General features: G+C 54.1%; 1 protein-coding gene across 2 annotated transcripts in view; it reads right to left on the bottom strand.

Annotated features, from left to right (window-relative positions):
* The window catches only part of SNX17 (sorting nexin 17), an 89360-nt gene extending 74643 nt beyond the window's left edge, over positions 1–14717 (bottom strand). For both annotated transcript variants that reach the window (XM_068279792.1, XM_068279793.1), the window contains exon 1: positions 13342–14717. In XM_068279792.1, coding sequence (XP_068135893.1) covers positions 13342–13401 — 60 coding nt within the window. In that variant the 5' untranslated portion in view covers positions 13402–14717. The remainder of the gene's footprint in view (positions 1–13341) is intronic.
* Positions 14718–15494: the final 777 nt, after the last annotated feature.

The following is a 15494-nucleotide window of genomic DNA, read 5'->3' as shown; positions in this document are numbered from 1 at the left end:
CAACGTGGTAGTGTGTCTCTCCTGAGGACAGAGAGTTCTAGCATGGATCAGAGATCAGACAATGCGGTAGTGTCTCTTCTGAAGACAGAGAGGTCTAGCATGGATCAGAGATCAGACAATGCGGTAGTGTGTCTCTTCTGAGGACAGAGAGCTCTAGCATGGATCAGAGATCAGACAATGCAGTAGTGTGTCTCTTCTGAGGACAGAGAGCTCTAGCATGGATCAGAGATCAGACAATGAGGTAGTGTGTCTCTCCTGAGGACAGAGAGCTCTAGCATGGATCAGAGATCAGACAATGCGGTAGTGTGTCTCTTCTGAGGACAGAGAGCTCTAGCATGGATCAGAGATCAGACAACGTGGTAGTGTGTCTCTCCTGAGGACAGAGAGTTCTAGCATGGATCAGAGATCAGACAATGCGGTAGTGTCTCTTCTGAAGACAGAGAGGTCTAGCATGGATCAGAGATCAGACAATGCGGTAGTGTGTCTCTTCTGAGGACAGAGAGCTCTAGCATGGATCAGAGATCAGACAATGCAGTAGTGTGTCTCTTCTGAGGACAGAGAGCTCTAGCATGGATCAGAGATCAGACAATGAGGTAGTGTGTCTCTTCTGAGGACAGAGAGTTCTAGCATGGATCAGAGATCAGACAATGCGGTAGTGTGTCTTTTCTGAGGACAGAGATCTCTAGCATAGATCAGAATAACCTGGTAACAAGGGCAAAACTGGAACAAAAACGGACAAAACGGAATTTATGATCCTCCCACCCCGGTCATCCCTGGACCTCCCAGATGTGCAGGTCACTGTTAACCACACTACCATTCACCCTACCTCTCAAGCTCGCTGTCTGGGTGTCACCCTGGACTCTGCACTCTCCTTCACTCCCCACATCCAAAACCTCAAAGTCCTGCAACTTCCACCTTCGTAACATCTATAAGATTCGCCCTTTCCTGACCTCTGCCACCACCAAACTCCTCATCCATGCCCTCATAATTTCCCGCCTTGACAAACGGACGGGAATCGGCCTGTAGTGTATGGGCAGATTCGACCGAGAGATAAATGTATCACTAATATTCGATTAGAGATAAATTTGTGTCTTAGTCGAATCTGCCCATAATCTAATAATCTGTAAAAAAAAATAAATTCAAAATTCACCTTTTCACTCTGGCCTACCACCCCTCACTAGTGCTCTAAACCCACAGCTGAACTCTGGTCCCCTACCTCTCGTGTCCTTACCTCTCCCTCTAGATTGTAAGCCATTGGGCAGGGTCTTCCTCCTTATGTCTCCTACCTGTTCATGCACCTCCATTACCGTACACCCATCCAATGGATCTGAATGAACTCTTGGCCATACACTGGTTGATTCGCCATCAGATCAACCAACAGATAGATCCCTCTCTGATTGTATCTGATCAGAGAGGGATCGTATGGCTGCCTTTACTGCAAATAGATTGTGAACCGATTTCATCATGAAACCGATCACAATCTGTGGAGCTGCTGCTGCTGACGCCCCCCGCATACATTCCCTGCTCCGCCGGCGTGAGTCCCCCGGTCTCCGCTGTCTTCTTCTCCGCTGGGCTCCGGCTGGCTTCACTTCCTGTCTGGGGAAGTTTAAACAGTAGCGGGCGCGCTACTGTTTAAACTTCCTGCCGGGACAGGAAGTGAAGCCAGCCAGAGCCCAGCGAAGAAGAAGACAGCAGAGACCAGGGGACTCGCGCCGGCGGAGCAGGTAACGTATTGCCGCTAGCGTCGGTCATTCGAACGCCGCTATCGATGCACTCCCGACTCGCTGGCGATCGAGCAAAGTCTTCTGCACGGACGGATCGACGGGAACGATTGATTTCAGACGGAAATCGATAGTTCTGTCAGCGTTTGCGCAACGATTTCACAGCAGGTACGATCACAGTGATCGAATCTACTGTATATCGGCGGGAAAATTAGGTGTATGGGCCCCTTTAAGGGGACTGTAATCATTACCTTGTACTCATACTATGCTGTGTGATCTGGATTTCTTGTATCCTGTATTGTCTTATTGCTGTATGTCACCCCTAAATATTGTCTGTAACCTAAACTAATGTCCAGCGCTGCGTAATATAATATATTATTTATAAATACAATAAATAATAGGAAAAAATACACATTGGAGCTGGCAAATAAATATATCTGGCAGCTGAACAGATTGGTTGGATAGAGTAAGTAGAGGTACATCAGCAGACCACCCAACCAATCGACCATGCTGCCAAGTGCATGCCCGACAAAGCAACCAATTTCGGGACAGAAATTGGCCGCACGGTCGATCGCTCATGCTACAAGATGTCGGGCCAAAGTTGGTTGGTCGTTGTGCGCGGCGGTACGGCGGCAAATGTGCGAACGAGCGACGAAACCCCCCACCGCAATGTATAAATGTATGTAGTGTAGTGCATTTATACATTACCTGTCCTGTAGCAGCTTCCGCACGGTGTCCGTCCATCTCGCCGGTTCCGCATACACGCCGGCGGCGCATAGTGTGACGTCAGACGGTATGCGCCACTAGCGTGTATACGGCTGTTACCCGGCGAGATTGCCGGACACCATGCGGAGGCCGACACCGGACAGGTAATGTATAAATGCACTACACTACATACATTTACATATTTTGAGGGCAGCGGCGGGGCGGACGCGACGAGCTCAGCCGATTTCCTGATGATTTCATTCTGAAATCAGACGGGAATCGGCCTGTAGTGTATGGGCAGATTCGACCAAGAGACAAATGTATCATTAATCAGATTCGATTACAGATGAATTTGTCTCTTAGTCGAATCTGCCCATAAATCGTTCTAATGTATGGCCACCTTAACAGATGAGAAATGTCTGAAAGTTGAAACTACTGGGTTTGGATAGTCTTTGCGCTGATGTAATCCAAAGTATTGCGCTTTGGCCAGTGACCCGCTGGCCGGACGCTTGATAGAAATTTGGCAACCGATGAACAAGGACCCGAGATCTGTTGTGTCCAGTCTCTCGAGGGGCTCACCCCGGTAGGAGGGCTGTGACACGCAAAGTCCAGCCTTGTGTAATTGGAACAGGAGGGCAGGGCTTGACCCAGAGACACAAAATCTGGCAGAATTCCTGCTTTGCCAATCTCTCTGTGCCCATCGGCCATATCACCAAACGTACTGTCTGCATTTATCTAGGCACCACGAGTCTGCAGATATGAGACATGAGTATTATTACACTGTTACTTCCAGCCTGTATTACTCCAGGTACTGAAAGTCCCATTTGTCTGGAAACATCCCATAACCAACCTCGGCAAAGGGGAGGAACCTAGGAGCCTCCTAACTCATGAAATATGAAGAGAATATGGAAACTATTAGTTCTTGGGTTACAGTGAGGCCTGCTGCTCCTGGTGACAGCAGCTGGGTGTGTATAAATCACATAAGCGTCTTCTGAAGTCAGTAGATCTGCTGGAGGTGTGAATACTTTCTTGAACTACGGGACTACAAAGACACAAAGGGCTCTATTCACAAAGCATTACCGCATAATGCTGAATACAGCTGATTTTACTGAACACCTTTCACACATTACAATTCACTAAACCTATCACCGCTCTAAAAATTAGAGTCACCCACTAGTGAGGTAAATTACCAACGTGTGCAGTAATTACCTAAAGGAAATGTCAAGAAATTGCAATTCACAAAGATTTCCACATTTGGTTTACTGGGCAAAAGTGTTCGGTAACTTTCTCCAGCTCACTGCAGCAGATAACCGGCTCCCCCCCCCCCCCCCCCCCCCGCTGTCTCTGTGCGGTAACTTTCTCCAGCTCACTGCAGCAGATACCCGGCTCTCCCCCCGCTGTGTGTGTGCGGTAACTTTCTCCAGCTCACAGCAGCAGATAACCGGCTCTCCCCCCGCTGTCTGTGTGCGGTAACTTTCTCCAGCTCACTGCAGCAGATACCCGGCTCTCCCCCCGCTGTCTGTGTGCGGTACCTTTCTCCAGCTCACTGCAGCAGATAACCGGCTCTCCCCCCGCTGTCTGTGTGCGGTAACTTTCTCCAGCACACAGCAGCAGATAACCGGCTCTCCCCCCCGCTGTCTGTGTTCGGTAACTTTCTCCAGCTCACTGCAGCAGATACCCGGCTCTCCCCCCGCTGTCTCTGTGCGGTAACTTTCTCCAGCTCACTGCAGCAGATAACCGGCTCTCCCCCCGCTGTCTGTGTGCGGTAACTTTCTCCAGCTCACTGCAGCAGATAACCGGCTCTCCCCCCGCTGTCTCTGTGCGGTAACTTTCTCCAGCTCACAGCAGCAGATAACTGGCTCTCCCCCCGCTGTCTGTGTGCGGTAACTTTCTCCAGCTCACTGCAGCAGATACCCGGCTCTCCCCCCGCTGTCTGTGTGCGGTAACTTTCTCCAGCTCACTGCAGCAGATAACCGGCTCTCCCCCCCCCCCCCCCCCCCCCGCTGTCTCTGTGCGGTAACTTTCTCCAGCTCACAGCAGCAGATAACCGGCTCTCCCCCCCGCTGTCTCTGTGCGGTAACTTTCTCCAGCTCACTGCAGCAGATACCCGGCTCTCCCCCCCCCGCTGTCTGTGTGCGGTAACTTTCTCCAGCTCACAGCAGCAGATACCCGGCTCTCCCCCCGCTGTCTCTGTGCGGTAACTTTCTCCAGCTCACTGCAGCAGATAACCGGCTCTCCCCCCGCTGTCTGTGTGCGGTAACTTTCTCCAGCTCACAGCAGCAGATAACCGGCTCTCCCCCCCGCTGTCTCTGTGCGGTAACTTTCTCCAGCTCACAGCAGCAGATAATCGGCTCTCCCCCCCCGCTGTCTCTGTGCGGTAACTTTCTCCAGCTCACAGCAGCAGATAACCGGCTCTCCCCCCCGCTGTCTCTGTGCGGTAACTTTCTCCAGCTCACTGCAGCAGATACCCGGCTCTCCCCCCCCCCGCTGTCTGTGTGCGGTAACTTTCTCCAGCTCACAGCAGCAGATACCCGGCTTTCCCTCCCCGCTGTCTCTGTGCGGTAACTTTCTCCAGCTCACTGCAGCAGATAACCGGCTCTCCCCCCGCTGTCTGTGTGCGGTAACTTTCTCCAGCTCACTGCAGCAGATAACCGGCTCTCCCCCCCGCTGTCTCTGTGCGGTAACTTTCTCCAGCTCACAGCAGCAGATAACCGTCTCTCCCCCCCCCCCCGCTGTCTCTGTGCGGTAACTTTCTCCAGCTCACAGCAGCAGATAACCGGCTCTCCCCCCCGCTGTCTCTGTGCGGTAACTTTCTCCAGCTCACTGCAGCAGATACCCGGCTCTCCCCCCCCGCTGTCTGTGTGCGGTAACTTTCTCCAGCTCACAGCAGCAGATACCCGGCTCTCCCCCCGCTGTCTCTGTGCGGTAACTTTCTCCAGCTCACTGCAGCAGATAACCGGCTCTCCCCCCGCTGTCTCTGTGCGGTAACTTTCTCCAGCTCACTGCAGCAGATAACCGGCTCTCCCCCCGCTGTCTGTGTGCGGTAACTTTCTCCAGCTCACAGCAGCAGATACCCGGCTCTCCCCCCGCTGTCTGTGTGCGGTAACTTTCTCCAGCTCACTGCAGCCGATACCCGGCTCTCCCCCCGCTGTCTGTGTGCGGTAACTTTCTCCAGCTCACAGCAGCAGATACCCGGCTCTCCCCCCGCTGTCTCTGTGCGGTAACTTTCTCCAGCTCACAGCAGCCGATAACCAGCTCTCCCCCCGCTGTCTGTGTGCGGTAACTTTCTCCAGCTCACTGCAGCAGATACCCGGCTCTCCCCCCGCTGTCTCTGTGCGGTAACTTTCTCCAGCTCACAGCAGCCGATAACCGGCTCTCCCCCCGCGGTCTGTGTGCGGTAACTTTCTCCAGCTCACTGCAGCAGATAACCGGCTCTCCCCCCGCGGTCTGTGTGCGGTAACTTTCTCCAGCTCACTGCAGCAGATACCCGGCTCTCCCCCCACTGTCTGTGTGCGGTAACTTTCTCCAGCTCACTGCAGCAGATAACCGGCTCTCCCCCCGCTGTCTGTGTGCGGTAACTTTCTCCAGCTCACAGCAGCAGATACCCGGCTCTCCCCCCCGCTGTCTCTGTGCAGTAACTTTCTCCAGCTCACTGCAGCAGATAACCGGCTCTCCCCCCGCTGTCTGTGTGCGGTAACTTTCTCCAGCTCACTGCAGCAGATAACCGGCTCTCCCCCCGCTGTCTCTGTGCGGTAACTTTCTCCAGCTCACTGCAGCAGATACCCGGCTCTCCCCCCGCTGTCTCTGTGCGGTAACTTTCTCCAGTTCACTGCAGCAGATACCCGGCTCTCCCCCCGCTGTCTGTGTGCGGTAACTTTCTCCAGCTCACTGCAGCAGATACCCGGCTCTCCCCCCGCTGTCTCTGTGCGGTAACTTTCTCCAGCTCACTGCAGCTGATAACCGGCTCTCCCCCCGCTGTCTCTGTGCGGTAACTTTCTCCAGCTCACTGCAGCAGATAACCGGCTCTCCCCCCGCTGTCTCTGTGCGGTAACTTTCTCCAGCTCACTGCAGCAGATACCTGGCTCTCCCCCCCGCTGTCTCTGTGCGGTAACTTTCTCCAGCTCACTGCAGCAGATAACCGGCTCTCCCCCCCGCTGTCTGTGTTCGGTAACTTTCTCCAGCTCACTGCAGCAGATACCCGGCTCTCCCCCCGCTGTCTCTGTGCGGTAACTTTCTCCAGCTCACTGCAGCAGATAACCGGCTCTCCCCCCACTGTCTGTGTGCGGTAACTTTCTCCAGCTCACTGCAGCCGATAACCGTCTCTCCCCCCGCTGTCTCTGTGCGGTAACTTTCTCCAGCTCACTGCAGCAGATAACCGGCTCCCCCCCCCGCTGTCTCTGTGCGGTAACTTTCTCCAGCTCACTGCAGCAGATAACCGGCTCTCCCCCCCGCTGTCTGTGTGCGGTAACTTTCTCCAGCTCACTGCAGCAGATAACCGGCTCTCCCCCCGCTGTCTGTGTGCGGTAACTTTCTCCAGCTCACTGCAGCAGATAACCGGCTCTCCCCCCGCTGTCTCTGTGCGGTAACTTTCTCCAGCTCACTGCAGCAGATAACCGGCTCTCCCCCCGCTGTCTGTGTGCGGTAACTTTCTCCAGCTCACAGCAGCAGATACCCGGCTCTCCCCCCCGCTGTCTCTGTGCGGTAACTTTCTCCAGCTCACTGCAGCAGATAACCGGCTCTCCCCCCGCTGTCTGTGTGCGGTAACTTTCTCCAGCTCACTGCAGCAGATAACCGGCTCTCCCCCCGCTGTCTCTGTGCGGTAACTTTCTCCAGTTCACTGCAGCAGATACCCGGCTCTCCCACCGCTGTCTGTGTGCGGTAACTTTCTCCAGCTCACTGCAGCAGATACCCGGCTCCCCCCCGCTGTCTCTGTGCGGTAACTTTCTCCAGCTCACTGCAGCTGATAACCGGCTCTCCCCCCGCTGTCTGTGTGCGGTAACTTTCTCCAGCTCACGGAAGCAGATAACCGGCTCTCCCCCCGCTGTCTCTGTGCGGTAACTTTCTCCAGCTCACTGCAGCAGATACCCGGCTCTCCCCCCGCTGTCTGTGTGCGGTAACTTTCTCCAGCTCACTGCAGCAGATAACCGGCTCTCCCCCGCTGTCTCTGTGCGGTAACTTTCCTCCAGCTCACTGCAGCAGATAACCGGCTCTCCCCCCGCTGTCTGTGTGCGGTAACTTTCTCCAGCTCACTGCAGCAGATACCCGGCTCTCCCCCGCTGTCTCTGTGCGGTAACTTTCTCCGAGCTCACTGCAGCAGATAACCGGCTCTCCCCCCCGCTGTCTGTGTGCGGTAACTTTCTCCAGCTCACTGCAGCAGATAACCGGCTCTCCCCCCGCTGTCTCCTGTGCGGTAACTTTCTCCAGCTCACTGCAGCAGATACCGGCTCTCCCCCCGCTGTCTCTGTGCGGTAACTTTCTCCAGTTCACTGCAGCAGATACCCTGACACTGCAGCAGATACCCGGCTCTCCCCCCGCTGTCTGTGTGCGGTAACTTTCTCCAGCTCACTGCAGCAGATACCCGGCTCCCCCCCGCTGTCTCTGTGCGGTAACTTTCTCCAGCTCACTGCAGCTGATAACCGGCTCTCCCCCCGCTGTCTGTGTGCGGTAACTTTCTCCAGCTCACGGAAGCAGATAACCGGCTCTCCCCCCCGCTGTCTCTGTGCGGTAACTTTCTCCAGCTCACTGCAGCAGATACCCGGCTCTCCCCCCGCTGTCTCTGTGCGGTAACTTTCTCCAGCTCACAGCAGCAGATAACCGGCTCTCCCCCCGCTGTCTGTGTGCGGTAACTTTCTCCAGCTCACAGCAGCAGATAACCGGCTCTCCCCCCCGCTGTCTGTGTGCGGTAACTTTCTCCAGCTCACTGCAGCAGATAACCGGCTCTCCCCCCGCTGTCTGTGTGCGGTAACTTTCTCCAGCTCACTGCAGCAGATACCCGGCTCTCCCCCCCCCCCGCTGTCTCTGTGCGGTAACTTTCTCCAGCTCACTGCAGCAGATACCCGGCTCTCCCCCCGCTGTCTGTGTGCGGTAACTTTCTCCAGCTCACTGCAGCAGATACCCGGCTCTCCCCCCGCTGTGTGTGTGCGGGTAACTTTCTCCAGCTCACTGCAGCAGATAACCGGCTCTCCCCCCGCTGTCTGTGTGCGGTAACTTTCTGCAGCTCACTGCAGCAGATACCTGGCTCTCCCCCCGCTGTCTGTGTGCGGTAACTTTCTCAGCTCACTGCAGCAGATACCCGGCTCTCCCCCCGCTGTGTGTGCGGTAACTTTCTCCAGCTCACTGCAGCAGATACCCGGCTCTCCCCCCGCTGTGTGTGTGCGGTAACTTTCTCCAGCTCACTGCAGCAGATAACCGGCTCTCCCCCCGCTGTCTCTGTGCGGTAACTTTCTCCAGCTCACTGCAGCAGATACCCCGGCTCTCCCCCCGCTGTGTGTGTGCGGTAACTTTCTCCAGCTCACTGCAGCAGATAACCGGCTCTCCCCCCGCTGTCTGTGTGCGGTAACTTTCTCCAGCTCACTGCAGCAGATACCCGGCTCTCCCCCTGCTGTCTGTGTGCGGTAACTTTCTCCAGCTCACTGCAGCAGATACCCGGCTCTCCCCCTGCTGTCTGTGTGCGGTAACTTTCTCCAGCTCACTGCAGCAGATAACCGGCTCTCCCCCCGCTGTCTGTGTGCGGTAACTTTCTCCAGCTCACTGCAGCAGATACCCGGCTCTCCCCCCCCCCCCCGCTGTCTCTGTGCGGTAACTTTCTCCAGCTCACTGCAGCAGATACCCGGCTCTCCCCCTGCTGTCTGTGTGCGGTAACTTTCTCCAGCTCACTGCAGCAGATACCCGGCTCTCCCCCTGCTGTCTGATGTGCGGTAACTTTCTCCAGCTCACTGCAGCAGATAACCGGCTCTCCCCCCGCTGTCTGTGTGCGGTAACTTTCTCCAGCTCACAGCAGCAGATACCCGGCTCTCCCCCCCCCCGCCCCCCCCCCCCCCCCGCTGTCTGTGTGCGGTAACTTTCTCCAGCTCACTGCAGCAGATACCCGGCACTCCCCCTGCTGTCTGTGTGCAGTAACTTTCTCCAGCTCACTGCAGCAGATACCCGGCTCTCCCCCTGCTGTCTGTGTGCAGTAACTTTCTCCAGCTCACTGCAGCTGATAACCGGCTCTCCCCCCGCTGTCTCTGTGCGGTAACTTTCTCCAGCTCACTGCAGCAGATAACCGGCTCTCCCCCCGCTGTCTCTGTGCGGTAACTTTCTCCAGCTCACTGCAGCTGATAACCGGCTCTCCCCCCGCTGTCTCTGTGCGGTAACTTTCTCCAGCTCACTGCAGCAGATAACCGGCTCTCCCCCCGCTGTCTCTGTGCGGTAACTTTCTCCAGCTCACTGCAGCAGATACCCGGCTCTCCCCCCGCTGTCTGTGTGCAGTAACTTTCTCCAGCTCACTGCAGCTGATAACCGGCTCTCCCCCCGCTGTCTCTGTGCGGTAACTTTCTCCAGCTCACTGCAGCAGATACCCGGCTCTCCCCCCGCTGTCTCTGTGCAGTAACTTTCTCCAGCTCACTGCAGCAGATACCCGGCTCTCCCCCCTGTAGCAAGGGCTTATGGGAGCTCAGTCTGGGCAGGAGGAGGATGATGTTACTAGCCATTGATTTCAGAGGCAGATGGGAGGAGGAGAGGGGAGTGAATTTACACACAGGCAAGCTGATAGCATCTCCAGCCCTCAGCCTGTGACAATGTGACAAACAGAACATGGCTGCTCTCATTGTATCACAGGAATAATTAATCATAAACTTTTGAAGCTGTTTGCAGCTAGATTTGCTGTGTAAACTATCTAAACTTTAGATAAGATATATAGACAAGTTTCTTGTTATAGTTAGTTTTTCATCTCAGATCCACTTTAACCTCTCCCCAAGCCAATCAACAATGATCACCTTCCCATTACTATTTCTTAATTCTACTGAAATACAATTGCTCACTGAGTTTACAATTCTATGAAAATGTTATTAGAATAAAGAGACTCATACAGTGCGGCCAGGGGGGAGATAAGTGATAATAACTTAGCTGTGACAGCACATGACAGCAGAGGGGGGGTCATCTGGAAGTCGTGGGTCACATACACAGGATGTAAGTTGGAGAGATTTCCCTTCAGCAGGGATGCACGCCACGTAAATAGATGACAGATAACTCCCGGCCCGGCTACAAATACCTCTCTTGTGGTGAAAAAAAAAAACTGATGCAAACCTCTCAGTGCGACACATACCCAGCGGGGCCGCGGTGCTGGGAGCTGCTTGTGGTGCAGGACACTCAGGGCCCGCTGGATAGCATACTGGATAAAGGGACTTCGAGCACCTCTCACGGGTATGTCTTTAAGACTCTGACCAGTACTGCAAAGTACTTAAAGATGCATACCTTTCTGTAGCTTGTGCTCTCCTCTTGATGCCTGAATCACCATTCTACACCAAACAGTTTTCATTCAATTTCAATTTAAAAATCGCGGCTGCCATCTTGTCTATGTTATAACTTCCGGGTCACACCTGTCTTCTCTGTTAGAGATGTGCATCACTGAATGAAACAGGAAGAGGAAGTGACACGCATGGCCATTGGAAGAGGCTCCTCCAGAGGGGTCATAGCACCGGAGCAGTGCTTTTCAGCGCTACTAGATTTGGGCGCAGCCAGCGCCGCCATAGACTGTATTGGGAATCAGTCTATAGCGGCGCTCAGTGAGTAACGTCGGCACTGTCAGAAGACGGAGCCGAAGTTGCTTAAAAAACACAATAATTCGGCCTCCAGCAATCGCTGGAAGCCGAATTATTTCATACCCCCCACTATCCATAGCGGCCTGGAGGGGGAATAGTAATTACCAAGGCCCGGACTTGTGCAGAAGCAGGACCAGCCATATAACAGATGGATCCTGCGCCCAAGTCTACCGGCGCCGAATTCAAATGTACGTCATAGCACGACTCTGTTGGAAGTCGTCTGCTTAAAGGACTTCCGAGGCCAAAATCTGCCCCCCAAATGTAAAAAAAGTTATCTACCTGCATGACTTTCTAAGGCCGTTTCCTGTAGCTTGGATCGGGGGGTTGGCCCTAGTGCTGCGCAGCCGCAGTAGCAGCCATGCGGAGTGCGCAGCCGCGGCCAGGGCCGGCGGCCATCTTTATACAGGCAGCAGAGCCCGACCCTGGCCGTGGGGTCGGGAGCCATTCGGGGTCATATTGAGAGGCGGGGACCCGGCGCAACGGCACGGAGAGCGCGGACGACGTCCTCCGTGCCTTAGAAAGTCATGTAGGTAGATACATTTTTTTACATTTGGGGGGCAGATTTTGGCCTCGGAAGTCCTTTAAAGGCATGCCCATGAGAGGTGCTTGGAGTCCATTTAAGTTTGACAACCACAATAAACTCATGCACTCCTCCAAAGTCTCAATCTGTTTGGACAACACACAGTGCAGCTCTGATGTATGGGAATGGACAAAATCTAAACAAAATAAAAGCGCTCTATAGTGTGTTATCCTCCACAAGACTTTATTCGTATAATTACAAGTTATATAAGATTTAAACCATCTTATCGCTTATCATGGAGAGGTAATCCCAGTGTCCCCCAAGCGGCTAGAATGTATCCGGGCTGTGGCCAGCAGCATGGCGTCTGATAGAAGGGGATCCTGGTTCGCTAGGGGGTAGGTGGGTCCTGCTCTGAACGTGCCTCTTGCGCCATTATACATTTATGTGACGAAGACGCAGAACGCCAACACATGTAATGATGCAAGAGGCGCGTACGGAGCAGGACCTGCCCACCCTCTAGTGAGCCACGATCCCCTTCTATCAGACGCCGTGCTGCTGGCCACAGCCCGGATACATTCTAGCTGCTTGGGTGACGCTGGGATTACCTCTACATGATAAGCGATAAGAGGGTTTAAATCTTATATAACTTGTAATTATACGAATAAAGTCTTGTGGAGGATAACACACTGTAGAGCGCTCTTATTTTGTTCAGATTTCTGGTTAAAGGGAACCTAAACTGAGAGGGATATGGATGTTTCCATTTAAACAATACCAGTTGTCTGACAACCCTGCTGATCTCTTTGGCTGCAGTAGTGGCTGAATCACACACCTGAAACAGGCATGCAGCTAATCCAGTCTGACTTGAGTCAGAGCACCTAATCTGCTGCATGCTTGTTCAGGGGCTGTGGCCAAAAGTATTAGAGACACAGGATCAGCAGGAGAGTCAGGCAACTGGTATTATTTTAAAAGGAAAAATCCATATCCTTCTCAGTTTAGGTTCCCTTTCAAGAGAAACTCCGACCAAGAATTGAACTTTATCCCAATCAGTAGCTGATACCCCCTTTTACATGAGAGATCTATTCCTTTTCACAAACAGACCATCAGAGGGCGCTGTATGACTGATATTGTGGTGAAACCCCTCCCACAAGAAACTCTGAGGACCGTGGTACTCCTGGAAGTTTCCTGTTTGTGAACCTTGTTGCATTGTGGGAAATAGATGTTTACAGCGGTTTTCAACTGCCAAAAAAGCATGCAGCAGCTACATCTCCTGCCAGCAGTAACAATGTCCCCATGTGATAAATGTCAGAATGTAAATCAGGGATTTATAAGATTTTACAATGAGCAAACACTGACTAAATCATTTATACATAATTACTGTAAAAAATAAAAACTTTTTTATTACATTATTTTCACTGGAGTTCATCTTTAAGGCTGATGTAGAGTTTAAGCCTTTGGCCAAGGTCCTGTGTGCGCGAGACGCCCAATACGTGACGTGTCCCCCACATTTCTCTTCCCCTCCAAAGCAGAGTCGTGTGTGTGACCCCCCAACATTACTTCTGAGTCCCCCAATATGACACGTCCCTCAGTTACTCACCACATACTGTCCACCATTATCCGTATTGCACGTCTCAGTGTCCGGGATAGAGAAATGCATGGTGAGGTTTGCAGCGTCTCCCGCCAACTAACTGATTCTCCAATACCGGTGATGGAAGCACCTCACACCAAGGAGCCCAACACCCCAAAACAAGAGAGGGGGAGGAACACCAAAAACCTCAGTATCAGAGGAGAAAGGAAGGGGCACCTCAGTCCACTTTATCAGAGTAGAGAACACTCCACTATGGGAGGAGGAGACACCCCACTATCAGAGGAGTGAAAAACCCCACTTTTGTAGTATGGGACAACTCATTATCAAAGCAGGGGGAGGAGGGGACACCCCAGTATCACAGGAGGGGGAGGAGGGGACACCCCAGTATTAGAGGGGGAAGACACACCTGTATTAGAGAAGGGGGAAGGAAGGACACCCCAGTATCAGAGCAGGGGGAGGGAGAGGACACCCCAGTATTAGTGAAGGGGTAGGAGGGGTAACCCCAGTATTAGGAGGGAGAGGGGAGGACACCCCAATATCAGAGCAGGGGGAGGGAGGATAACCCAGTATCACAGGAGGGGGAGGAGGGACACCCCAATATCAGAGGAGGGGGAGAGGAGGACACCCCAATATTAGAGCAGGGGAGGAAAGGACACCCCAGTTTCATAGCAGGGTGAGAACACTCCAGTATCAGAGCAGGGAGAGGACACCCCAGTATTAGTGAAGGGGAGGACACCCCAGTATCAGAGCAGGGGGAGGGGAGGACACCCCAGTATCAGAGCAGGGGGAGGGGAGGACACCCCAGTATCAGAGGGAGGGGGAGGAAACCCCAGTATCAGAGCAGGAGGGGGGAGGGGACACCCCAGTATCAGAGCAGGGAGAGGACACCCCTGTATTAGTGAAGGGGTAGGAGGGGAAACCCCAGTATCAGAGGGAGGGGAGGACACCCCAGTATTAGGAGGGGTAGGACACCCCAGTATCAGAGCAGGAGGGGGGAGGGGACACCCCAATATCAGAGCAGGGGGAGGGAGGGGAGAACACCCCAGTATTACAGGAGGGGGAGGGGAGAACACCCCAGTATTACAGGAGGGGGAGGGGAGAACACCCCTGTATTAGTGAAGGGGAGGACACCCCAGTACCAGCCGCTGGAGTAATGGGAAAGGGAAGCTGAGCTCTATCAGTCCCGCCGCGGCTCCGTCTCTCCTCTGCCGCCGGAACACAAATCACATGGCGCTCCAATCCGGGGAAGGTTGCACACTGCACAACTTCCGGCCCTGCTCATGCAGGCCACGCCCTCATTTACTCCGCAGCGTGTAACTCCGCCCCTCCCCTGCAGCGTCTGTGTGTGTAGGAAGACTGCGCTATGAGCCTTCTGTCCCCTCACCTACTGCGCATGCGTGAGAGGACACTGGGGCGCCCGTCACAGGCAGCTATGTAACCCCGCCCCTGGACGGCCTCTGCACGTTCTGCGCATGCGTGAGAGGAGGCCCGTCACACGCAGCTATGTAACCCCGCCCCTGGACGGTGTTGTGTCTGATGACGCTGCCTGTGGATTTGTGCTGCCCCGCATGCGCAGTACGAGACTGTGCGGCCACATTTCCTATAGAATGATGCTGCTCCGTTTCCACACATTCTACACTCCTCAAATTTTCAGGGTAGGGAGACGATCCCCAGAACGACCTCTATGCCAAATTGCAGCCCCCGAGCCCCTCTGGTTCCCGAGATAGGTTTCTGTAATCTATATCCTGAACCAGTGGGGCTCGGGGGCTGCAATTTGGCATAGAGGTCGTTCTGGGGATCGTCTCCCTACCCTGACAATGTGGGGAGTGTAAGAGGTGAGGGGGCGGAGATATTTAGTATTCTACCACCAGCAGCATCATTACCTTCACACTGAGCATGCGTGCTACTCAGTGTGGGAGGGAGCCCCGGAACCAGCATGCGTGCTACTCAGTGTGGGAGGGAGCCCCGGAACCAGCATGCGTGCTACTCAGTGTGGGAGGGAGCCCCGGAACCAGCATGCGTGCTACTCAGTGTGGGAGGGAGCCCCGGAACCAGCATGCGTGCTACTCAGTGTGGTATAGAGGTAGTTCTGGGGGTCCCCTCCCTACCCTGACAATGTGGGGAGTGTAAGAGGTGAGGGAGCGGAGATATTTACTATTCTA

This window comes from Hyperolius riggenbachi, chromosome 4, assembly GCF_040937935.1.
Source record: "Hyperolius riggenbachi isolate aHypRig1 chromosome 4, aHypRig1.pri, whole genome shotgun sequence".
NCBI lineage: Eukaryota > Metazoa > Chordata > Amphibia > Anura > Hyperoliidae > Hyperolius > Hyperolius riggenbachi.
This window is presented reverse-complemented; position numbering and strand designations above follow the sequence as displayed.